General features: G+C 39.3%; 3 protein-coding genes across 6 annotated transcripts; 1 reads left to right on the plus strand and 2 right to left on the minus strand.

Moving 5' to 3' along the window:
- Positions 1–3,933: 3,933 nt before the first annotated feature.
- On the minus strand, positions 3,934–10,649 carry tcea1 (transcription elongation factor A (SII), 1). Of its 2 annotated transcripts, none has more exons than XM_027169504.2 (10): positions 10,440–10,649; positions 9,347–9,409; positions 9,157–9,262; positions 8,975–9,077; positions 7,976–8,121; positions 7,551–7,607; positions 7,283–7,437; positions 6,484–6,630; positions 4,639–4,710; positions 3,934–4,533 (listed from the first exon to the last, which is right to left on the minus strand). In XM_027169504.2, exons 1-10 carry the CDS (start codon positions 10,512–10,514, stop codon positions 4,525–4,527), a joined length of 933 nt encoding a protein of 310 aa, XP_027025305.1. In that variant the 5' UTR covers positions 10,515–10,649; the 3' UTR covers positions 3,934–4,524. The 2 variants fall into 2 exon arrangements, with proteins under 2 accessions (XP_027025305.1, XP_027025307.1); XM_027169506.2 differs by lacking the exon at positions 10,440–10,649 and adding an exon at positions 10,148–10,168.
- LOC113657585 (oxygen-regulated protein 1) lies at positions 10,543–21,720 on the plus strand. Of its 2 annotated transcripts, none has more exons than XM_027169503.2 (5): positions 10,543–10,675; positions 13,311–13,380; positions 13,908–14,579; positions 15,745–15,913; positions 16,179–21,720. In XM_027169503.2, the coding sequence occupies exons 3-5, from the start codon at positions 13,917–13,919 to the stop codon at positions 21,422–21,424; spliced, it is 6,078 nt and encodes a 2,025-aa protein (XP_027025304.2). In that variant the 5' UTR covers positions 10,543–10,675; positions 13,311–13,380; positions 13,908–13,916; the 3' UTR covers positions 21,425–21,720. The 2 variants fall into 2 exon arrangements, with proteins under 2 accessions (XP_027025304.2, XP_047674580.1); XM_047818624.1 differs by having other exon boundaries at positions 13,911–14,579.
- Positions 21,721–22,701: 981 nt separating this feature from the next.
- LOC113657353 (protein transport protein Sec61 subunit gamma) lies at positions 22,702–24,802 on the minus strand. Of its 2 annotated transcripts, none has more exons than XM_027169073.2 (4): positions 24,642–24,802; positions 24,176–24,284; positions 23,198–23,300; positions 22,702–23,075 (listed from the first exon to the last, which is right to left on the minus strand). In XM_027169073.2, exons 2-4 carry the CDS (start codon positions 24,267–24,269, stop codon positions 23,066–23,068), a joined length of 207 nt encoding a protein of 68 aa, XP_027024874.1. In that variant the 5' UTR covers positions 24,270–24,284; positions 24,642–24,802; the 3' UTR covers positions 22,702–23,065. The 2 variants fall into 2 exon arrangements, with proteins under 2 accessions (XP_027024874.1, XP_027024875.1); XM_027169074.2 differs by having other exon boundaries at positions 24,176–24,278; positions 24,642–24,783.

Here is a 24,802-nt window from a genome sequence, read left to right on the forward strand (position 1 = left end):
GTTCATTGCTGACACTGGAGACTCTGGACACTGGTCAGTGCTGACACTGGAGACACTGGTCAGTGCTGACACTGGAGACACAGAACACTGCTGACACTGGAGACACTGGACACTGGTCAGTGCTGACACTGGAGACACAGAACACTGCTGACACTGGGCACTGGTCAGTGCTGACACTGTAGACACTGGACACTGGTCAGTGCAAACACTGGAGACACTGAACACTGCTGACACTGGACACTGTTCATTGCTGACACTGGAGACTCTGGACACTGGTCAATGCTGACAATGGAGACAATGGACACTGGTCAGTGCTGACACTGGAGACACTGGACACTGGTCAGTGCTGACACTGGAAACACTGGACACTGGTGCTGACACTGAAGACTTCCAGAATGCTCCCATTTGATCCCACTGCCTGGACCATTGAGTTAACCATGAACCATTTCAGGTTCTGAAAGCCTGCCGTGACCAGCTAGCACCGGTGTTCACTGAGATATTCAACCTCTCACTGGAACAGTCTGTTGTCCCCTCATGCTTCAAACAGTCCACCATTGTTCCTGTACCGAATAAACCCCAGCCCGCCTGACTCAACGATTTTGCCCAGTAGCTCTGATCTCAGTAGTGATGAAGTGCTACGAGATACTGGTCAGAGACTTCATCACTGCTTCACTACCAGACACACTGGATCTACTACAGTTTGCGTACCGATAGAAATGCTCTACTGATTACACAATTGCTCATCTTCTCCTCAACACGATGAGCCACCTGAACTGCAGAAAAGGGAATTATGCAAAAATGCTGGACTACAGTTCAGTGTTTAACACCATAATTCCCTCTATGCTCACCTCTAAGTTAGAGGTCCTGGGACTCAGCCTGCCGCTGTGTCAGTGGATCTCCAACTTCCTGACAGACAGTCCACAAGCCGTATGGGTGGGCAAACACACCTCATCCACCCTCACCCTCAGCACTGGAGCTCCCTAGGGTTGTGTTCTGAGCCCCCTGCTGTACTCACTGTATTGTACATGTATAACAGTGTGGTCACTTCCCACTCCAACACCATCATCAAGTTTGCTGACGACACTGTTGTGGTGGGCCTGATCTCCAACAACGACGAGACAGCCTACGTACAGGAGACTAAAAACCTGGAGAGATGGTGCCAGGAAAACAATCTTCTCCTGAATGTCAGCAAGACTAAGGAGTTGATAGTGGACTTCAGCACAAAGCAGGAGCGGTCATACCAACCGCTAAACATCAACGGGACCCCAGTGGAGAGAGTGGACAGTTTCCGGTACCGGGGCATTCACATTACACAGGACCTCTCTTGGTCCTGTCACATCAACACCCTGGTGAAGAAGGCCCGGCAGCGCCTGTACCATCTGAGACGCTTAAGCGACTTCAAACTACCCTCTCAGGTGCTAAAGTCTTTGAGAGCGTCCTGACGGGTAGCATCACTTCCTGGTTTGGGAACAGCACCATGCAGGACAGGGAAGCCCTCCAGAGGGTGGTGCTGTCAGCTGAAGGTACCATCCACACTGACGGACCAGAGCCAGGAAGATTGTAAAGGATCTCAGCCATCCCAACAATGGACTCTTTTCTTTGTTGCGTTTGGGGAAATGCTTCCGCTCATTGAAATCAAACAAAGAGAGAATGAGGAGAAGCTTCTTCCCGCAGGCCATTCGGAGTTTAAACCAGGAAACACCCAGGATCTAGTACTGGACTTCTCCATCTCCATCACCACTGTTTTTCTGACATTTTAACTCTGGACTGTCACTTTAACTCTGGACTTGCACAGCACAATACCACTTTATACACACCATACTGCACATAGAAACTTTAAGGACAATCGTTAAACACCATACACATTTATGTATATGTATACTTATGTATATGTATATACATTATTTTTCCACATATATTTTCATATTTTATATAGTTTTTGAGGTCGGGGGTTCGATTCCCGCCTCCGCCTTGTGTGTGTGTAGTTTGCATGTTCTCCCCGTGCCTCGGGGGTTTCCTCTGGGTACTCCGGTTTCCTCCCCCGGTCCAAAGACATGCATGGTAGGTCGATTGGCATCTCTGGAAAATTGTCCATAGTGTGTGGGTGTGTGAGAGTGAATGAGTGTGTGTGCCCTGCGATGGGTTGGCACTCCGTCCAGGGTGTATCCTGCCTTGATGCCCGATGACGCCTGAGATAGGCACAGGCTCCCCGTGACCCGAGTAGTTCGGATAAGCGGTAGAAAATGAATGAATGAATGAATGAATGAATGAATATAGTTTATACTTTTGTATTTATCTATCTCCTTTTGGTTTTTGTTTATTTTTTTTATCCTAAATTGCATTCCTTTTTATGCTTATATACTGGCAGATGCAAAAAAACATTTCACTGCATGTCGTACCCTGTATGTATGTGTATGTGACAAATAAAAAATGATTTGATTTGAACATTGAATCGTCCTTTTCCTCTCACATTGCAAGTCTGACACGATTTCTCCTTTACAATATCAGAAGGATTTGTCCCTTTCTCACCACTCAGGTGTTTGTTTAGTCCCTGGAACACTAGATTCCTGAAGTCGATCCTGGCAGATCTGCCTCTGAGCAGCAATCAACCTCCGCAAATGATCCAGAATGTTGCCGAGTACCTTTTCAACCTTCCTATGTTCCCTCACACCACCTCATTGCTATTCTCTCTCCACTAGCATCCTGGGTGTTCACCAAAAATGTAAATGGAGAATTTATAACAAGTGGCTTGGTGGTTAGCACATTTGCCTCATACCTTCAGGGTCAGGGGTCCGATTCCCAGTACAAAGATGTATTGTAGGCATCTTGAATTTGTCCATAGTGTTTGATTGAGCCCTGATTCGATTGAACCCTTAGTCTTCAACCCAGTAGGATAAAGGTGTAGAAAATGGAAGAATAATAATACCAACAAGAAGTCGATGATTTGCATGAACTACTGTCTGCATGCTTAATCAACACCAATCTAAATTGCAAGTTCAAAAGCATTCAGGTTATAACTTCCTTCAGACACTTGGCAAGCATGTTACCAATTTACAGTTCAATTATAGAATGGAGAAACTGCCACTAAGGCTCATGTACCTAATGCAAAGCTTGGTTAAAGTTTATTCGATGCTTCTAGCTGTTGCTGGAGCTGTTCTAAGTCTGAAACTGTGGGTGTAACCAAATGTCTGCATCAGCCACCAAGGTAGTGTTTGGAGATCATCAGAGGATGCTAATTAGCCTGTATAAAAGTGAGCACAGACGCACGAATGCTATGGTTCCAATGTCAAATTGCAATAGCAGAGCAGACTGAAGGGGAGGTTTACAAGCTTAGAGAACAGTCGATCCACGTTAGGACCAAACCGTAAACCAGAACGGGGCGTCGACTCTGCATCCAGGAGAAACAAACTGCTCTGCGTTTGTAATTTTCATGAAGGGCTTCATGAAGAGTAAAAATTCAGGCTGAAACATTTAATCCAGGGTTTCATGTACAGTACAGTGCTCATACTTTGAGCAGTTAATATTGGAAAATCGTAATCTGATGGTTCACACTGTCCATTGCTTAACCTTCTTATTTGCATCTTTTCATCAAGCATGATTGTGATAAATACAGTCTGTACCCGGTTTAAATAGTGGCTTGTCTGATGCTTTTGCATCAGTGAGTGACAAAAAGGAGAGGTCTGATGTCTAATTTTTCACAGCATTCTATTCTTTTTTATTTCCCTGTTTCTTAAGGTGCAAACTTGATCAGTGGCACCTGATGCTAGAGTCGTTTTTGTTAAGTGTTGTTACATCCTGGTTTTCATGCGAGATGAGACGCACGCTGTTCGATTTCTGTGTGTGAGGTGTGAAACATCCGGGGGTTAAACCCGTGCAGTGTGAGAAAAACAATGGAGTTTCAATGTGCAGATGCACTAAATATATAAACACTGATTGTAAGTCTTGGAAAAATGTTTTACTCCTGAAAAGAAAAAAAAATGTACACAGTAGAAATTTGCCAATCATGCATATAAATATGAATAAAAGTGGAAAGGGTCTTCTTATGTCAAGCTTATTTTCAAAATGTGTCAGGCTAACAGAAAAGCGAAATTTCAATTTTAAAATCCTTAATAGTTTTTCATGTATTGGGTGAAACTTTCTAGGAAAATTAGATAGCCTAACTACTGGTAAATCCTCTTAGAGCAAGGTAAAACTTTCTACATGTGAAATGTTGTCAAAAATACCTCCATTAAACTACATATAAAAACCTGATGTTAAAGGGGGGAGGAAAATAAAAACAAACAAACAAACGAACAAACAGACACTGATCATAGTCCAACGGCTGAGCCTAGCTATACGTCAAGTTAAAACACAGGACATTGTTTTGATCCACACCAAAACAATGATTAAAAAACATTGATGGTGTCCGTAGCCGCCGTAATACGTTGGAGGCCAAAAAACCTAAACGTTCCTATTGGCTGATGGTACGAAGTGATGGTCCAGAAATATATCCACTTCGCTGCACGGATGACATCCACTCCTTCTTCAGCAGAACTGCAAGGTAAAAAATAAAAATAAAAAAATTCAGGATGAACCAGAATGAAGCTTCACGAAAAGGTGAAGGTGAAAACAGCAAATAAATAATAAGTGAAATCTCACCTTCCATCTATTGCCGCATTCATTACAGAAGACAAATGTGGTCATGGGCTCGTCGGCGCTTCTAGTCTGAACCTGAGGGAAAATTGGAAACATGTCTCAGCTTAAGATGTCTGCATATGGACAAAAAGTGTAAACAGCAATAGATTGTGCTCTATAAAGTAAACTGGTTTGTCAGGTAAACTTTGTAGTTCCACAAACAATCTGGTCACAAGATTAGGTTGATAATCCTCATATCAGTACTGAATTAGTCTACCATAGATGGTGGACAGTTCAAACAAAAACACATGCTAACTGCAACAGCGTGTGTGGTTTGTCTGGTTATCATATCCTCTCTAGTAGACTTGGAATATTCCCAAAACACCGTTCGACAGAAGTGGATGCTAATTCACTTTTTTTTTTTGCCTAGAATTTGCTTGGAACAACCACCACGCTATGTTTATGCAAACGCTGCCCTTAAACTCTGAAACTCTGTAATGTTTTCACTTTTGCTTCTGTTGATGAAATAGTGTGGCATGGGGTTTCTACTTTTAGGATATCCATCGTTTCTGAAGATGCAGTGCTTCTTGTGGTGCAGGTAGAAATTCATTGGCATTCAAAAAGAACATGAAAGGTGCCAGTGGACTTTATTAAGAAAGTGAAACAAAATGTTATGCAAATATCCCTCTTATAATTTTGGAATTGAAGTTTATATTTCCTGAAAAATGATGAATATTTGATGACAGCATTACTCTGTGACCTGAGTCTCATATTTGGGCAGAGATGGGAAGTAATTATGACGTCTGATGCTTTCAAGTCACTTTGGATGGAAGATGAAAGTGTACCTTCTTTTACTTAACTAGTATATAAAAAAAAATACAGCAGGGTTTTTTTTTTATTCTAAAAAAAAAAAGAAAAAGAAAAAGAAAAAGAAGAAAGAATGTGCATAGTGTGTTTTGCTTTGGGACGTTTTTTTTATCGATTTCTGAAGCCACTGGAAACTTTGTTATGTTTGATATGTTATGTGCTTGTATTCTGTGCTGGCGATTAGTTGATTACAAATAAAAGAAAAGCCTGAAATCAGCTTCTGAGACTAGCAAACACTCAATTTCAACAAATTTACCATCAGCTACAGACACTGTAACCACTGCATCCACTGTGTTTTCTGACTGACACACCCCTCACTCAGAAACACGTGGCTTGAAGAAAATCCAGAGTTTCCCTCGTAAATTATGACTTGTGTGTGTTAGTCCGTGGTGGCGCTCGTATGCATTCAACTAGAAAAATACAATCTTCCCAACATTAAGTGACGTGACATACGGCTAAGTACGGTGACCCATACTCGGAATTTGTTCTCTGCATTTAACCCATCCAAAGTGCACACACAGAGCAGTGAACACACACACACCGTGAACACACATATGACATGACATGCCACGATTAGTCATGCAGTTTTGTTCATTCCCCTTTGAAAAAGTCATTCACTTGTTGCAGAGAGCATTTGGACTGATAAAGGAGTGTTATGTCTGTCTCTGGTCATATCGTATACTGTACTGTCCTATGTTCAAAAGCAGTCTTTATCCTCTTCCCTGAAAGAAATCTCATGCTCTCACAGCTCTGATAGGAAACTGCAGGTCAGCATCAAGCCAAGGTACAGGTTTTGGAAACGTCTGCTTTAGTGCACTGAACATGACAAAGTTAAAACTGTCCACTTCGAACCTTCGTCTGTATCATTCAGATTGATGAGGAACTGTTCGACCTATTTAGATTCTCAAAAGCTATTAGTTATTGTTGAAATCTTCCTTCTGCGAGGATGTGAAAAAATATGGCTAGATGATGAAGAACGGTGGAATGTGTGTGTAAACGTACCTGTGTGTAGGTGCACTTGTTCTTTTTGCATCTCCCGCAGGTGAACAGGTCAGTCGAGGTTCCTCCAGTCTTGGCCATTTGGTGGTCCCTGATAGCTTCTTTGGTCATATTTTTGCGCATCTCCTTAAGCTCATCACTGGCCATTTCCTGTCAGAGTACACACAAGTCATGCTTTCACCAAAATAAAAAACAAACAGCATTTATCAGCAGGACAGTACAACACAGAGCAACTCACCCACCTCCAAAACAAAACACCACACCACCACAGGACTGTATCTGTATCTGAGCCACGTTTGTGTGAGGATGTCCATTAACAAAAAAGTCTGAAGTTGGTGCTGGACTTTATGATTATATGTAAGTTTATGGGGTTTTTTAAACTGGGGTTATTTAAACCAAGCTTAAGCACAACAATACTTTATTATTTAGAGAGAGAAAAAACAACACAGATGGTTGAGTATGAACTTCATAGCCATCATAGAATTCGATCTAGAATTCATTCATATAATTCAAATTTGTGTCTTCACTGGAAGCGGTTTAAAAGAAGAGTCCCCTGCTTGCAATTTGATCAATTCAAGTCATTTTCCAGCAAATGGACACAAAAAACCTCCATAAGACCCTGGAGGGACTGCTCTGTAATCTGTCCCAGCTCAGCTCACATGCCACCTGGGCAGGAGGGGTAAATTCGGCCCACACAATCACCACTTGAGCTTTCGAGTGAAAAAGCGCTAATACTGCTCTGAGAACAGGCTCAGACATTTCTATAAAGAAAGCAAGGTAGATTTGGTCGTTTTGCTCTCACCTCTGCAGTCATCTTGGCTATGCGATCTGGAGGCACGTTTCCGCAAAGAACGTTCCTCCTTAAGTTGGGGTTCTTCATATCCTTAAGGTTTGAAATTCGGCTTCGGACACGATTCTTATACTTCATGTCGGTGTTCTTGAACTCCAGGAAGATGCGTGCAGTTTGGTCAAGGATCTGCTTGAAATATCATGACATGGTATGTAGGAAAAGACACAAACACATACAGTACACAAAGACCTGCCTTAGTCTCGCGATCCTCAAAGGATATATTCCTCAATCTGGGCCCCGAGTTCATCACAGTCGGATCCGATGGTGATATGGTCATCTAATAAGTAAGAAAACACAACTTGAACGCCCAAATCCACAACTACACTCCATACTTACACATGTCCATCATAAATCATTCTGACTTTGGCAATACAAGCAATTTCTTAGTGAACTATGGACCTTAACCCTCCAAATTTAACTACAATGTCAAATCCACTTTACTTCATCTTCGTTTTGAAACATTTATTTGGTTGTTTTTGCTGCAAACTAAAAGCTCAAGTTTATTCTAATCAATCCTTATTATCAAATGTATTACTCCAAAATAATAAATTAAAAAATGGCTGCCAAATTTCAAGCTTACGTCGACTCTACTGATGAATTTCCAAATGAGAAAGTGTGTGTGTGTGTGTGTGTAACATAACTTGCCTCCAGTCTGCAGAGCGCTGGACAGCATTTCTCTGCACTTAATGCGCACCGAGTCAGACGTTCCTGGTGCTCGAGGGAAAGTGGACATGTGGCTGGTGGACATCATTTCAACAGCTTCGCTCTTACTGCTTGAATTACTGCTGGAGCTGTAGAGGATAACAGCCCAGAAAGAGGAGAGAGTGCAAGTTAAATACCCAGAAAACACATCATCTTTCTAAAGCCCCAAACGGAGGCAAATTTTACACATAGAAAAGTATATAATATCATATATTGAGAGAAACATTTAACGTTCAAAACACAAAACAGACTGTTACTCACAATTGCTTTTTTAATAATTTGCAAAATGTTTATTTATTTTGAATCTGGTTGTGACTCAGTTGAGCAAAACGGTTTGTTGTAAATATTATTGTCAGGATCCAGCCCGGACATTTGGCCATGTGCATTTGTTTGTTTTGTGTCACGCCCTTGTTTACTCCTCCCCGTCTCTGCACACCTGTTACTCATGTGTTAGTTGTCTTGTTTATTTAGCCGTGCAGCGTTGCCTATGGCAGCGTGGAATCCTTGTCATCTCGTGTCAAGTCTTGTCGTGTCTTTGTTCCTGTTTTGTGGTTATTTATTTATTAAACCAGTTTATTTTTCTGCTATGCTGCATTTGGGTCTGTTTTTATCCCTGCCTCACTGACAATTATACTTTTAAAGACTCTAATAAGAGATGACGATAACATCTCGTTGGTGCCTGTTTTATACATTGCATCTGTCAATATTTTGTTATAACTTCCTAAAATCAGATTATCTATTAGTTTCATACAAACCCTAATGACCAGCACCACATACCAGGACTGCATTCATCAGATGTCTGGTAAATTGATTATTATTTATTATATGCACATTATTTACACTAAATGCAGATACTGCATTGTTTTGAATATTTCTCTCATATTACTAATCAAATGCCTGCATTATTATATAAAAACACGACATCTCTGAGGTTATGGATACCTTTCCTCTCTAGGCTCAGGGCTACCCTGCGACTGTGACATGACTGGAACTGCAGATTCCTTCTTTTTCTCCTCAGAGGGTTTGTCTCCGTCAGCGGGTTCATCTGAACAACAAGAAATACATGTGACACATAAGAGCAAGGTAGTCTTTAACTACATGAGACTAACATGGCTTCGACTTACCCAGAAGCTTCTTCCAGGACTTGATAAGAGATTTGGCCAGCGATGTCACCTCTTCGTCTGTGCTTTGCTTCCGGATAGCATTCACAGACATGCCGATCCTGGTCGACTGTAAAAGCAAAGAAAAAAAAGTGGAAAATGTGTTATTTGATTAATTCAAATGAAAACGACGTGAAGTAAAATGATACGTCACCTGAAGCAATTCCAACGTCATGGGTACATTCTTCAGTTCCTTGAGAAGATCCAAAGCCCCTGACTGAACGAAAATACAACAAATAATAATAATTACAATAAAAGAAATCACGAAGAAACGATAATAACCCGCCGAAGACGTGACCAGATCTTTTTTTTTTCTTCTCCTCGAAATATAAGAAGCCAATGTTTATATCTGAAATGTTACTGTGTATCAGTAAATAAAAAAACATTAGGGGAAATGAAATAATTGACATTTATTTATTTACCCCCCCCCCTTCTCAGTGTTCTTATGTTTCTCTTTAAACTTGATGCACATGATTTATATTTGTGTTTGTTTCTATGGGTTTCATTCCACAGCCCTATATATTAGACATGTTACACTACTTATAATATAGAAGTGAATATTTTTCTACCAAACCACTGTTGTTGTTTGTTGTTAGTTAGTTATAGTTAGTTTAGCTAAACCAGTCGGCTAAGTGCTCGTGTTCACTGACTAGTCGCGCTCGCGCATCACAGTAAGTAAGTGTAGCTAGTTAAGTCAGACAGCATTATAACTAACCGCCTCGGTGAGTCACCTTCATTCACACCGAACTGCGCAGTCGCTAGTTATCCCGTAAACATATTAAAACTTTAGCTACTCTGCGCTCTTCCACGTTTTAACTCCGTGAGCGAATTCAGTTGCGCTTTTTTCCTCTCCTTCAGATAAAAGATTTGCACGCAAATTTGTTAAATAAACACGTTTTTCGATTATATTTCAGATTATATTTTAACTAAGGAAAAACACGCTGAATTTTATTACCATTAACGCATCTTTCAGTGTCAGATAGAAGTCGTTACTATTTAAGCGGTTTAAGCGAAGTTGTTAATAAGCTAACGGAGTTAGCTTCAATTTTCTCTTTCTAAAGAAGGACCAATCCCAAATCGCTAAATGCTCCCTACGTACACGCACTACGCCGAGTTTGGAGAATGGCGTTGTAGTGCACTACGTGTCCACTAGGAGGCCATTTGGGACAAGACCCTCGCGCTACTAGCTAAGCTAAATTAGCTTCTGTGTCTGTTTTGGGAAATTCATTCATGACAGAGCAGCTCACCCCGTTTTTCTTCTGTGCCAATTTGTCGATTTTCTTCGCGATCCTAATAACCTCTTCCTCTTCCTTCTTGCCCATGGTGAAGATATATTCACTAATGTGAAGCAGAACAGGTTTAAAACAACAAATCTTTCGTGTCTAACGCAAACCCACCGGCGGCCCGCCGAGCAGCGCAGGCAGGAAGGAGATGTGTTTACGTCTCTAAAGGCATGGCTAATCGAGTTGTTCGGCGAGCTGTAGTAAGACAGAGCTAATCGAGCTGTGTAAAAAATGTTTATATATATATATGTGTGTGTGTGTATATATCAGAATCAGAAAGAGCTTTATTGCTCTAAGGAATTTGTTTTAGTGACAGAAGCTCCACAGTGTAACAGAATGACATATACAATGTAGACAAAATTGCATGTACATATTTACAGGTGAGAAATGTGCAACTGAAATATACATATACAAATGTAGGCAATTTGTATGTACAAATGTGCAAGTGTGAAAAAATGTGCTATTGGATGTGAGGAAAAGTTGTATGAATGGGGGAGAGCTATATATATATATATATATATGTATATATATATATATATATATATATATATATATATATATATATATATATGTGTGTGTGTGTGTGTGTGTGTGTGTGTGTGTGTGTGTGTGTGTGTGTGTGTGTGTGTGTGTATGCACAATGTGTGTGTATATATGTATAGTAATATAACAGCATCAGATACAGCATCAGATACAGATAGCATATAACAGCATCAGATACAGATAGCATGCTTCTTAGCTTGGCAATATTTCTAAGGTGGAAGAAGGCTGTTAAGAAGACTGTCTCAAAGCTTCAGCTCATTCATAGAAATTTAATGCTAGAAAAAGGCTCAAAGTCACATATCTCATGATGCACTACACTCAGCAGTAATACCTGCTGGCTTTATGAAGATTTATTGGTTTTGTTCTCAGGCCCAGTTTCACTGCTGTGTCGTTCCATTGAGGTGGAAACACCAGAGTCTGACAAACAGTGTCCAGTTATGTGCTACTGAATGGAATACATATTACAGGATTTATTATGTATCTTTGTTTTTTTTAATGGGTCTTCACACTGTCCTTCATTGCAAATGGCTCCAGGTCTTCAGTCTCATCATCTCAACACCCTTTTAGAACTATCTTGTGGGATAGATATTTTCCAGAAAGGTGCATCTTACAACTAAAAAAACTCTAAGCACCCTCTGTAATTTCCAATAACTAATAACAAGACATTATTTCCAGTATGATTCTAAGGGTCAGCAAAGAGTTACAGGTACAACTGATCTTCCAGTAGGAGGTGTTTATTTTGTTTGGTGTTTTTTTTTTTGACAATGGAATAAAATACACAACAGAGCCATCTAGTGGTTACATTTAAATACATTTTTTGTTATAATTTCAAACAAATTTTCAAACCTTTTTGCTGATAGATTTACAGTACAGACCAAAAGTTTGGACACACCTTCTCATTCAAAGAGTTTTCTTTATTTTCATGACTATGAAAATTGTAGATTCACACTGAAGGCATCAAAACTATGAATTAACACATGTGGAATTATATATGTACATAACAAAAAAGTGTGAAACAACTGAAAATATGTCATATTCTAGGTTCTTCATAGTAGCCAGCTTTTGCTTTGATTACTGCTTTGCACACTCTTGGCATTCTCTTGCTGAGCTTCAAGAGGTCATCACCTGAAATGGTCTTCCAACAGTCTTGAAGGAGTTCCCAGAGATGCTTAGCACTTGTTGGCCATTTTGCCTTCACTCTGCGGTCCAGCTCACCCCAAACCATCTCGATCGGGTTCAGGTCCGGTGACTGTGGAGGCCAGGTCATCTGGCGCAGCACCCCATCACTCTCCTTCATGGTCAAATAGCCCTTACACAGCCTGGAGGTCCTGTTGAAAAGGTGGTGTCCAAACTTTTGGTCTGTACTGTACATCATGTTTTGCTTTGATCTTACTTTACATCCGTAACTGAGACAAAAACACAGCACAGCTGTGAATTGTGCGTCAAAACGATTCTCATGCCTCATGATGATGGTGTCCTAAATCAGAGATCTCTTAACTTGCTCACATCATAACACAAAAGTAGCACACGTCCTTGTTTGTCCTCAGCTTGGGTCACTTTTTTCAAAATTATCAAATGTTCCTGATTCTTCGCATCACTTCCAGACCTAACATTCAGTATTTGATACATTAAATAGTTGATCTGTGGACCTTTTTAGTAAGCAATTACTGTATAATTGTTCTACTTGTACAGTGGTTTGTGCTGGTCTCCAATGGAGAGGCACCAGCTTTAGGCTTCCATTTCCTTTATTGTTAGACACAGAATAAACGCTCACTCTCACACACACACTAATCCTTATTAGCACACTGCTCAAATCTGATTACATCCCTGCAAGAAGCTAGAAACACTCTCAGCCATCTGCTAGCCGACACACACACACACACACACACACACACACACACACACACACACACACACACACACACACACACACAAAACCACACACACTCAAGAAATGAATGTGCTTTCTACATTTGGTCTGAGTGAAAAAAGAGCATAATGAGTGAAATGTTCATAAGAGAGAATCCTAGGAAACTTTTTTAAATTGATCAGATATTACATATTGATTTAAAAATGATACCACAGAATACTATTGTGAAGATTATTTTATTTTATATTTTAATGCACATAAATACACCACTTATGCTGCATATTAACTTGCTTAAAATGCTGATTAACTTTGAGCAAAGATTACACAAATTAACTCTGATGCTGGCCATCCAAAAATAGCCGTGTGTGTGTGTGTGTGTGTGTGTGTGTGTGTGTGTGTGTGTGTGTGTGTGTGTGTCATAGATAATCTTTTCAGTGACTGGACTAGCAGCTCACCAGTCCCACATCAGGATCACCTTAAATGTGAATTGAGGTAAGGTATTTCAGTTCCATCTATGTTTTCATTTACTGCACTTCGCTGACTGCAAATATATGTAGCCTATACAAGCAGTGTGGAGTCTATTTTTCAAACAATATAATATTTTAAGCTAACTGATAACTTTAGCTGATAATAAGGTGTGCTGGAATAAAATGAGAATAAAAATAAAAATGATTTATTCACTCATAATGAACAACTTACTTACTGACACATGTTTGTTATCAGTGTCCCAGGACACATCATAAAGCTGAGCATTAACTGAATTTCAGTGTAATTGTCTTTATACTTTAATATCAACCAACCAAAAAATACCACTAAATAAGAGTAACCACAAATAGTTAGAAGAAGATCTATACTAATCACAGTATATTCAAGCAAATAAGTATAGAGATGGCAAGGTGATGTAGTATTGTGTTTCTTGCCCAAAGCTCCTAATTTTTCAGCAATAATTGCCCTTTTTCAACGAAAACAATATTAATTTATTAATGTGTGTGGGGTTTTTTGTTTGTTTTTTTTTATAGTAGATCTGCATGACCATGAATACCCCTCTAAATCATGACCAAGAACAGCCAGATGTTTTCTCAGGGAGCACACGGACGCTGCCCTCCAGACCTCTCCTCGCATCCAGAGACTCAAAGACAGTTTGTTTTTACAAAAGTGGAGACCCGCAGTTTTCCGGGCACTGGGTCGTCATCAACAGTCGTACGTTCAAGACGTTTGATGGTCTTTTGGATGTCCTATCAAGCAAAGTGCCTCTACCTTTTGGGGTACGCACCATCACAACACCCAAAGGTAGACATTTCATTCGGAGCTTAGACGATTTGCGGCATGGGGCGTCTTATGTCTGCTCGGATCAAAGAAAGGTCAAACCCCTGAACCTGGATGAGATCAAACGGAGACATGTCCCCTGGAATAGCACCAGACCTACCAGCGCAGGACATCAGGGACGCCGAGGACTGATCCGGCAGCTGGTCAAGAAGAATAACTCGGGCAGGATGGCAAAAATGGCAGAAAGTTCTGTGACAGTGAGGACACCAAAAAGGCTTGTGGTTTTTAAAAACAGGGATCCCAGCACTAAGCACATAGTTGTTTTGCAGAGGAGGACAGCTCCGACTTTTGAGGCGCTCTTGGAATACCTTTCTCAAGTCATGCGGTTCCCTGTGGTTAAGCTTTACACCGCTGATGGCAGACGAGTAAGTGCTTTAAAAGTCAGATCTCTTTAGTACTGCACTTGGTCTACACCCTTTAGTTTAGATCTCAGCTTGTCAGTATGCATGGTTCAAGCCTAAAGCATCACATACTCATCTGAAAATGATTATTTTTATAAGCATTAAAAAATATATAATATTTGACTAATTGATTATATTTTGATCATGAACAGTTTTATAAAATGCAATATGTAAGATATACCATGTATAACTAAAGTGAATATAAAAAGTCTACACACCCCTGTGACAGTTGTGTCAAGTGGCTTTTTTGTGATTTCAAACATATACAGCTGGTACAATACACAAGGGAGCGAGAAAAAATGTTTCGACAAGACTATTGTGCTACATAAAACAACACAGGACCAAGCAGTACAAGACAGTAAATTAATTCCTTGAACAGGACAATATACACAGTGAAGCACAGTGCGGCGGTGCAACACAGTTGTAGAGTGGAATAAAGTGCAATAATAATAATAATTGCTGTAAAAGGAAACCTTAAAAACAACAGGTGGTCCATACAGTATTTTGTTTATGATACAGTATTTTGCAGAGTTTAAAGGTTTATGTGAGAAAAAAATAAACGAAGATCAATTATGTCAGAATTTATTCCACCTGCTATGTAATATACCACCCAAAATAGTTCAAGTGAAAAACAAATAGAAAGTTTTGTGTGTGTGTGTCGGGGGGATCTGAATCACCTGAGATTTTTCACAATTCCCACAAAGTTTCAAACTTTGTCTGCTAGTAGTTGTATGGCTACATGCCAAGTGCAACCAAAACTGACATAAACAGAACTTAGCATGACTAACATTACCTAGCAGAGTAAAAGACTAGCATTTATCTCTGTAATTTCTCTCTTGGTGCTCATCTTGCTCTCTGCAAAGTCTTGTGAAATTCTGTGAGCTCAGCTCAACAAAATATATTATCCGGTCTGTGTTTTCTATTTATTTTATCATTTGTATTGCATCCAGCTAATGTTAATGCCAGAAAACCTGCTAACCAGCAGCTTCAAGTGAATTTCTAATCAAATAGTAAGACCTGAGTGCTCCGATTGTGATTATCTATAACAGGATGACTTGCAAAATCAACTGTAAATATATAATCATGAAAGAAAAAAAAGATATTCATTGCACACCAATTTCATTTGTAGGTTGAAGGTCTGCCAGCCCTGATCCTGTGCTCTGGTGTCATTGTAGCAGCTGGTAATGAACCCTTTCAGGCGGCTAACTTCAATGTCCAAGCATCTACATCACACTCTCAACCCTCACACTCAGTCATATCTGAATCCATAGGGCCAACAAAGACACAGCCATTGCCAAGTAAGCTGTACCATCATTATTTTAATGTACATTTCTACTGGTGATGATTTGCAGTGTGTGTAAGAGGCAGGATACATGTGTGTAAAATCAGCAATGTGTTTAACAGAGGAAGTCTCATAAATCATAATTGTGGTAAATAGCATAGGTTAAATCACAGGGTTATCACAGGAATGTCCATTATAATAATTCAAATTTATTAATGCGTTTACTTTTTTCTTCTTTGTTTTGCCTCCCACATGGAAATAAAAAAAAAACAACTGGAAAGAAATTCAACAAAAAACAATACACAGCAGACCAAGGTCAAGAAATTTCTCATTATCATCAGAAAGATATTTTGTAAATCAGATCAATGTGTCACTAAACGGAAGTCACTCTGACGAGAATGACGTGAACATAGGATCAAAGTTGAATGAGAGCAAACAATCACTAAAATCAGAAGACATGGAGAAATGTGACTTCATGTCTGGAATAGAGGAAAAGGATCGCTTGATCGTACCTTCAGACGATGAGATCGAGAAATCGTTCCGTGTGAATCAGGACGGCAGCATGACCGTAGAGATGAAAGTGCGTCTTACTATTAAGCAAGAAGAGATGATTCACTGGACCACTACAGTAAGTAGAGCCTGTGTTAATAGCCAGGAAATGGCAGCTTTCTCACAAGAAGTTTCAAGCTACAATTCCCCTGATAATAAAGACAATAATATTAACAGAACAGAAGAGTCTAATATAGACAGCTATGGATCAAAAAATGAGAATACACAAAGTTGTAAACCAAACAAATTAAATAAGAAAGGAGAAAATCACAGTGAAAGTGCAACCTCTGAGGCCTTGGAAAACCCCAAACCGTGTTTCAGGCGGATTCCTACTCCAGGACCTCGGCGTGTCAGAAGGAAAGAAACGTCATTAGAGAATATAAAGAGACGATCACAAACTGTTCAGGAAAACAGAGTTGGTACATACTCATATTTGGAGCACACAGCTGAAGGTGAACTGATGGAAGGGTGCTGTGTTTTGAGTCATAGCAGATCTAGCAGTACAAGACCTGTACCAAAACCCAGGAAGAAAAATCTGGGAGACACCAAACACAAGCAGACTCACTCCTCTCTCTCAATGATGTCAGAGGATTCTCAGCTGCACAACAAAGGAAAAGAGATTACAGAAACTAAAATGCATATTAGTCATTCACAGGATAATTGTGAAACCTATTTTGCAAAAACCTGGAACGATAAGGATCACAGGTATGCATTTTTGTCTCAAGATCACAAAAAGACAGATTCAACTGAATCATGGCCTCAATCTTCAAGTAATGAATGGGACACTGATCTTACCAAACTGTCTGCGAGGTCTGGTTCTGGGAATTCTAGAAACAATGAACTTTTATCCTTACTATCTGGTCAGTCAGACCTTTCACAAACAATAAGCACCTTCACCGACTATGAAAATCAAGCTAGGTGTGAATCCTTAGACAAAGGAGCAGAGATGTCCTCTAAAGAGGACTCTGAAAATGAAAGAGTTTTAGGTAAGAAGACAAAAATTGCACAAAAATCTCAAAGGTCAAAAAAACATGTGCTATTGAAAAGTACTGTTACTGACAAAATGCAGAAAGGAAGTGTTCCAGACTTTTTGAAAGACCTAAAGAACAGTGATTCTCTAGAATCACAGAGCTGTAAAGAAAGTGACAGACATTGGCAGAAGGTTAAAAAGAGAAAGAAAGGTCAGTTACCTCAGAAGGTAATCGTAAGTCATAGTAACTTTGGTCGTAATGACATGCTAAGGCCTCACATAAAGAAAAAATTAGATAATATCTCATCATCTCATTCAGCACCTTTCAAAATTCTGACAAAGCAACGGTCTGTGAATGGCGGTATAACAAAATCTCCTAAAGAGTGCAAGGAGTTGAGTGAAAGTGTTTCTATGCCAGTGCTCCATTCATCTCCATGCAACGTGTGCCAATATGTGGAAAACTGGCTGGAAAAAAATCACCCTGAATCAGTGCCCTACATGGATGAGTTAAACCCAAATGAATCTAGAGCTAGGTTCCAGATTGAAAGTGATTTCTCAGATGTTTCAGAGATGAGAAGTGAATCAGACAATGAAAATGTGGTGGAGAATTGTTCATCTGTTGAAGGTTCTACTGTGCAGAAGCTAGAGTCTCAACCACTGCTGCAAATTAGATGTGGGGGTGAACCCGTGGAGACACAAAACCTTAGAAGATTCTGTAAATCAATGCCAAGTGTGAGAACGCCCACTGCTGAACAGGAGCTTGGCACAAGAAAGAATAAATCTTCAGAGGACTTGCTTCCCAAATTGCCCGATGCTGGGAGTGAAACATCACCAAACACACAGTTGAGCCCTAGGTCAGGAATGAAACATGTTTTGAAGCAGTTATGTTTATCTATCAAGTATATCATAAGAGCCTGTAGTCATTCTTATATGTCATCCTTGAAGACAAAGAAGAAATCCCATAGCCTTCCTGACTTCTCATCATTGTTAGCCTCTGTTTTTGGCTCTACATCCAAGACACTTCTCTCCTTCCTGACAGTGATGACACTGAGAGAAAGGATCGCCAAATCTGCCATTGAAGACTCAGATTCTGCCAATGCTAATAATTCAGGCAGCAATCCAGAAGCTCTGAATGTCATGCAGTCCATACAAAAATTGGCCAGCATAGAGGATGAAGAAGAGCTTAAGGCCAGCCTGGCAAGTCTCTACAGCTCAATTTCTGCTCAGTTAAAGAAGAGATGGAGAGATTTCCAAGGAAATAATGATATCAAAGAAAGTCCCCCAATGTCATCAAGATGGTCAGAGCAAGAGTTTGCCCTTGAGTTCAACTCAGGAGAAGAAGATCAAGATAAAGGGAAAGTTTTTGGTATCAGAGAGGTAATGGATGAGCTTAACATGTGTGAGGACCTCCGCAGAGAGATATCTTCACTTGTTAGGAGTGATATGACAAATTTCAATGGAGCACATCCCACTGTGGAGCATTCCAGTCAAGAAAACCAAGCCGCAAATGTTTTTCTTTGTAAGAATGAGAATGCTATAAGAAAAAAGGATATAGAGGGGTTCTTAGAGGAAGAAAGAAAATGTCTTGAGGAGAGAGTAAGTGAATATGATGATATTACAAACACTAAGCCTGCAGAGTTATCCAAAGAATCTGAAGGAATTCCCTTGCTCGAATCAAGTTCCCTAGCTATGGAGAAATCAGACCGGGGGAAAAATGTCCAAATTGATGGTATGACTAACCAAGAAGGAATATTTGTGCGTATAACTGAAATTGTGGATGATGTTAAGACAAACAAGGAAAGGTATGTAGATAAGGAACCGAGCAAAGAAGATCTTTGTGAGGTCAAACAGGACATGAAGGACAATGTCCAAATTATTGAGGAAAAATACACAGAGGATGAGATAAGACTGGATGATGAGGTTCAGACTCTAGATTACAATCCAAGTAATCTGGAAGAAAAAGTAGAATGGCCGGAACGTGTAAATTTTATGCAATCTGAATCTGAACCGCATTCTACCATTTCGGGAAAAGTAGCAATTTCCGAGGCAAATGATGAGACCTTCAGTAGAACGGGAGATTGTACAGGTAGTTTAGAAGGATGTAGTATGAATTCAAAGGAAGAAGACACCTATTGTGAAACCAGGGAACATGCCGAACAGCCAAATACAACATCCATGGCTTCAGAAACAGAGACTGTATTAGAGCACCACCCAAACAATGGCACAATCCAAACAGAAGAGAAGAATGCAATACACAAATCTGCTAAATCAGAAGCATCCCTCTCAAGTATAGATGAAGCTGATCTACACAGTAATGATGATTCTGGCTCAGAGGAAGTTGAGAGCAACTATGATCATAAAAGATCAATGTGTAGCACCTCAGAATGTGAAAATCTACCTGCCAAACCACACCATTCTTCTGTGTCCGATCAACACGATGAACACTCTGACAAATACAAGTCAGCATCTTGCACATGGCAAGAATCTGAAACGGAACAGGCTCACAATGTTAATGAAAACGATGAAGAAGCAGATGAGGATGAAGATTCTAATGCAGAACCAAACTCTCCTCTGCATCAGGAAGGTGAATATTCAGACCACTTCGATTCAGAGTCTTCTAAATGTCAAGGAGCGTTAGCTGAACTTGACCTCCAGACACCGGATGAAGAGAAAGTGGAGGAAAAAAACAAACTTGAAGACAAGCAGCGCAATACTGTAGATACTGACAAAGTCTTAGATACTCAGTCACAGCAGTGCTTCTTGGAAGATCCACCAAACCACCAAGATTTTCTGACAGGGAAATCATGCAAAATTGAGGACAAACACAAAGCCCAGTCTGATTCTGTAGGATTAGAAGAAGCGGATATGGATCATGAATGCCACTGTGTGCATCCTACAGTGTTCCCTCAGCAACTGTTGGATTTTGTCAACTTAGCCCTGATGTCCTCTGCTCTGATTTTCACATATGATTCAAATGGCTTTCTACGTATTGAACCAGACAGCTGCAAAAACAGAGTAATGACTTTATCTAAAAGCAATGTGGACAATCAATATGCTGGGAGATGTCTTCCTAGCCCCAACACATCTGACCTTTCCGATTACAGGCCTGATACATCAGACAGTGGAGGAGACCTGTCACAGGTTTCTACAGATCTTTTTACAAGTGGAGATGAGGAGGCAGAGAAGCTGTTCATTTACCAAGGCAACATGAATCAAAGCTCAAAGAACTTCAACAGAAAAGTTAAAACCCTGGATAATGGTTTAAAGAAACTTCATCCAGACACAAAACAAATAGCTAGCACTAATTTAAAGAGTTTTAACAGTCGTAGGTCTTTTCCTGACCCCATGGTTAACAGAACCGTGCAGGACCCATTCTACTGCAACTCTTCAGACTCTAATGGGAATTCTGAGCTTGAACAATGTCTAGCCTTTCATACAAAGACTGACTCTGAGGAAGGAATCCTGATAGATAAGGGCAGGTGGCTTCTTAAGGAAAATCACCTCATTCGTAAATCTCCTCCTGTTTCAATGGGAATGTATGAAAATGTAGATACGTCTTCAGTTGACACAGGTCACACCAGTGAGGACGCTCCCTACATACCTTATGGAACACAACCATCCCAGCTAGCTGTCATATCCTCTTCTGAAATGGAAGATATGGCCAAGCCTTCAACACCCAAATGTACATATTTCAACATGGCCCACGATAGCGACTCTGACCCTTTCCTGGATAATCAGAGCATTACCAGTAACAAAGGAAGAGGTTTCACTCGAAAAAACAAGGAAGTATCACCAATGGGAGAAACAGCGAAAATGTGTACACAGAAAAATGGAAGCCTGCCCTCTTTTTCATCTGTAGAGTTTAAACTGTCATCTGGGAAAGTCCATCCAGCGGACGGCATGGCATCTAATGTAGTGGACAAATCCCATAGCTTAAGCTGCAACACACCACATGAAGAAGAGTCAGTAGAGAGTCTTAGATGTGGACAGCATTGCCCAATACTGTAAACAACAACTGTATATGTTTTTTCTTTATTTCTTAGTTTATCCTTTATATCAAGGAAATGCAGTATTTTAGAAGGATTACTCTTTAATCATATCAATAGAGTTTAAACCTCCACATTGGTGCCTCTATCAAAAAATACTTGTCTTGTGGTTTTGAAGCATATTCATTATATTTTAAAATAATGTAATGTTTAAGTCATCAGAGTTTAGGTGCATTTCTGAACTGGTCAAAGGAATAAATAGGAATGTGATTATAATATAGATTTCGTATTTTGTAGAACGTATGTAGGCATGAGTCAAGAGGGTCAGTTGATATTAAGATCAAACATTACAATGGGGGGAAAAGTGACTTTAACAGTGGCATGGTTGCCAGATTCTGATTATATTTTTGTCTGAAGGTATTAAAGGCCACACTGAAGCCATGGGCAAAATAAATAGTATATCTAGGCATATATTTCTAAGGCAAATATTCGAAATACAGATCTTTTCTATTTGTAGGTTAACATTTGAACTATGTTACAGTAGCTATAAAGGCTTTTTTCCATGTGAAGAGTGTGAGCCAATATTATTCATGGTTAACCTTCTAACATGTAACAGACAGCATCAGACAAACAAAAGCTTTGTTATAAGCAAATACTCAGGCCTAACATTTTGCTAAAGCCGATTTGTTAGTACAAAATTTTGGTTTTTTCCTACATAAATGACCATTTTTGCAATAATAGCATGGATTTCCATGTTTGATAAAATGTATACTCTTAATAATAAGCTTTATATATGGATATATATTATTAGATATTTGCACACTATATATAGAAGTGTGCAAAAGGGCAGAACAAAGCAGTCTTATACAAACGAGCTTTTAGGTAAGAATTAAACAAAACAATAGTCTAGTTGATGTATGTGTAGTCTCTTTCTGGAAAAAAAAGAGTTACAGAGTGTGGGAAGGAAAGAGAAGTTGATTATCACAATGAAAACATTTGTTGTGGTGATTATTCCCGGAGTCCCTGCAGCGTTGCTCTGATTTTACTGAAGAAACATCTGTTCAACTTACATCATCAAGCGCACAGAGAAAAAGAGTTTTACGCATTAAGGCATCTCACTTTTTACGTGTCCCACAGCAATCCAACTGTCTCTCATCTTACATGCGTGTGGAAACTAATGATGTCATTGAATAAAACACTTTAATTCCAGAGTGTAGACCTGAAAAGCGAGTTGTCCGCTGAGGAGAGCTGCAGCTTTTACACAGATGTAAATGTGAAGGTCAAACACATGAACACATAGAAGTTATAAATGGCTTTTTAATGTGAGTAGCAGGATTTTTTAATTCATCTGATTTTTTTCAGACAATTTACATTAAGCATCTTTTTCCAAATGTATGTTGCTGCACTCATACACTGAGTATATGAAATCTCTGAATGTATGTGTACGCATCTGTGTATGAGTGCAGCAACATTTGCTTAATTACATGACAAACCAGTTAAAAAGAAAAGAAACAAGCTATTGATATATGTAAAAAGTTTTTATACATAGTGTTGGTAGAGACTCCGTGTGGTACATTCTTGCAAATAAGTTGTAATACTTAAATTTATATACAAATAAACTCAGCATGGCAGAAGTTCAGAAATTCAGTCTCCGGTACACAGTTTAACCACCACTGAAAGAAAAGAAAAAAAAAGATGGGTAATCTTATCAGACACATCACTCACTCAACACATTCAATCAGATGGTTTTGGAGAAGATAAATTTAAAAAAAAGGTCCTTTAAAGGCATACTTACACAATTATGTTGTTAATGGGGATGTGGATAAGCTTGACGAAGAACCCAATAAAGCCCATGATTGCAAAACCAATCGCTGTTGCCATGGCAATCTTCTGAAACTCTGTATACATTTACACAAGAAAGGAATTATATATCATTCAGATGCATCACATCTTTTTCTACTTTCAATGTAAGATAATCAAGATATAAAAACATCAATCTGGTCCAAAATGGAATTCTTAAAAAAAAAAAAAAACACTTTTGAGTAGAGAATAACACGATGGCACATGTTGTGCTTTTATAATCAACACTACGGTGGTGTGAAGCAGCCTCACAGGGAGATAACAGCCAAAAGTGGATCCTTTTCCTAGAACAGCACATTCTAAAGTGTTTCAACCCTTTTATTTCAGTGATTTACCTTTAATTACCGAATGCCATCAAGCTTTTTTTTAATAGTGTACAGCAACATTTAATTAGGTGAAATGTCCACAAACAAGGTACTTCCTGTTATTGTAAATATAAACAGTCGTTCTTTCTCCAGTTTCTCATTTTCTCCATCTAGAGGTGAATAGGACTAAAAAAAAAAGCAGCAGAAAACACCTGACACCTTCCGTTAATGTCCCTTGTAAACTAAATCAACTAAAATCAGTTTATTCTAAGACGATTATGTGAAATGTCTGACTGTGGGTTTTATGCTATAAAACAATAAAATATATTCGAATGACTTTGTACATACAAAATGTGATTTGAATTACAGCAGGGAGAACGAGCTGTACTGATGGAATGATGGAAAACATCAGAATTGAGAACAGAACCAGCTGTAATGGTTAGAAGTTGTTATTGTGACCATCTCACTGCATGTAGAGCTTTTATTTACTTAAATAAAGAAGGTGTTTGAGTTCTATACAAGAGCTTATTGTATCCTATATCCACTTCTCACAATCCCATTTAAACAAAAACTAGTTTAAATGTGTGGTGTAAATGAATGCTCTGTACCTTTCCTATCAGGTTTAGTGCATCTCTTCACCAGTCTGATGGAGTCCTTCACAAACTGCCTCCCAGGCTCCACAAACTGCATGACCTGATCCATCACAACGGTCTGACTCTACAAGAACATGACAAAACAGTTACAAGTCATTTCTAGGGTCCACTAAATAATCTCCACTAAATAATCTCCACTAAATAATCTATACTAAATAATCTCCACTAAATAATCTCCACTAAATAATCTCCACTAAATAATCTCCACTAAATAATCTCCACTAAATAATCTCCACGCAACACATAAATATCAACCACAAAAGCAACACAACTAGCAAAACTAGCCTTAGCTTTAAATCACAACATTATAAACACACATTAACATTTAATTTAATATATTAATATGTATAGACATATATCAGTGGAATGACTATATGACAAATGTATTTTTCAATACATCTAATAAATAAATAACTTTTACCTTAAAGCTTTACAAAGCCGAATGTACAACACTCACTAGCACCAGCTCTGTTACACGCAGCTCTATAACGTACACGTAGCGCTAAAGACGTGATGACGGGGCCTATTGGTCGCGCATGCGCTATGCTTACGACGTCGCCCCACAACCGGAAATCGACAGAT

Source organism: Tachysurus fulvidraco, chromosome 1, assembly GCF_022655615.1.
Source record: "Tachysurus fulvidraco isolate hzauxx_2018 chromosome 1, HZAU_PFXX_2.0, whole genome shotgun sequence".
Classification (NCBI taxonomy): Eukaryota; Metazoa; Chordata; class Actinopteri; order Siluriformes; family Bagridae; genus Tachysurus; species Tachysurus fulvidraco.

Coding starts and splice junctions, on each gene's coding strand:
- LOC113657353 (XM_027169073.2), bottom strand. CDS start 24,269: ATGGATCAGGTCATGCAGTTTGTGGAGCCTGGGAGGCAGTTTGTGAAG. Junction 23,301..24,175: donor CACTAAACCTGATAGGAAAG/GTACAGAGCATT, acceptor AAATGTATACAG/AGTTTCAGAAGATTGCCATG.
- tcea1 (XM_027169504.2), bottom strand. CDS start 10,514: ATGGGCAAGAAGGAAGAGGAAGAGGTTATTAGGATCGCGAAGAAAATC. Junction 7,438..7,550: donor CGGGGCCCAGATTGAGGAAT/ATATCCTTTGAG, acceptor ACCAAACTGCAC/GCATCTTCCTGGAGTTCAAG. Junction 6,631..7,282: donor TAGCCAAGATGACTGCAGAG/GTGAGAGCAAAA, acceptor GTACTCTGACAG/GAAATGGCCAGTGATGAGCT.
- LOC113657585 (XM_027169503.2), top strand. CDS start 13,917: ATGACCATGAATACCCCTCTAAATCATGACCAAGAACAGCCAGATGTT. Junction 14,580..15,744: donor ACACCGCTGATGGCAGACGA/GTAAGTGCTTTA, acceptor TTTCATTTGTAG/GTTGAAGGTCTGCCAGCCCT. Junction 15,914..16,178: donor AAAGACACAGCCATTGCCAA/GTAAGCTGTACC, acceptor ACAACTGGAAAG/AAATTCAACAAAAAACAATA.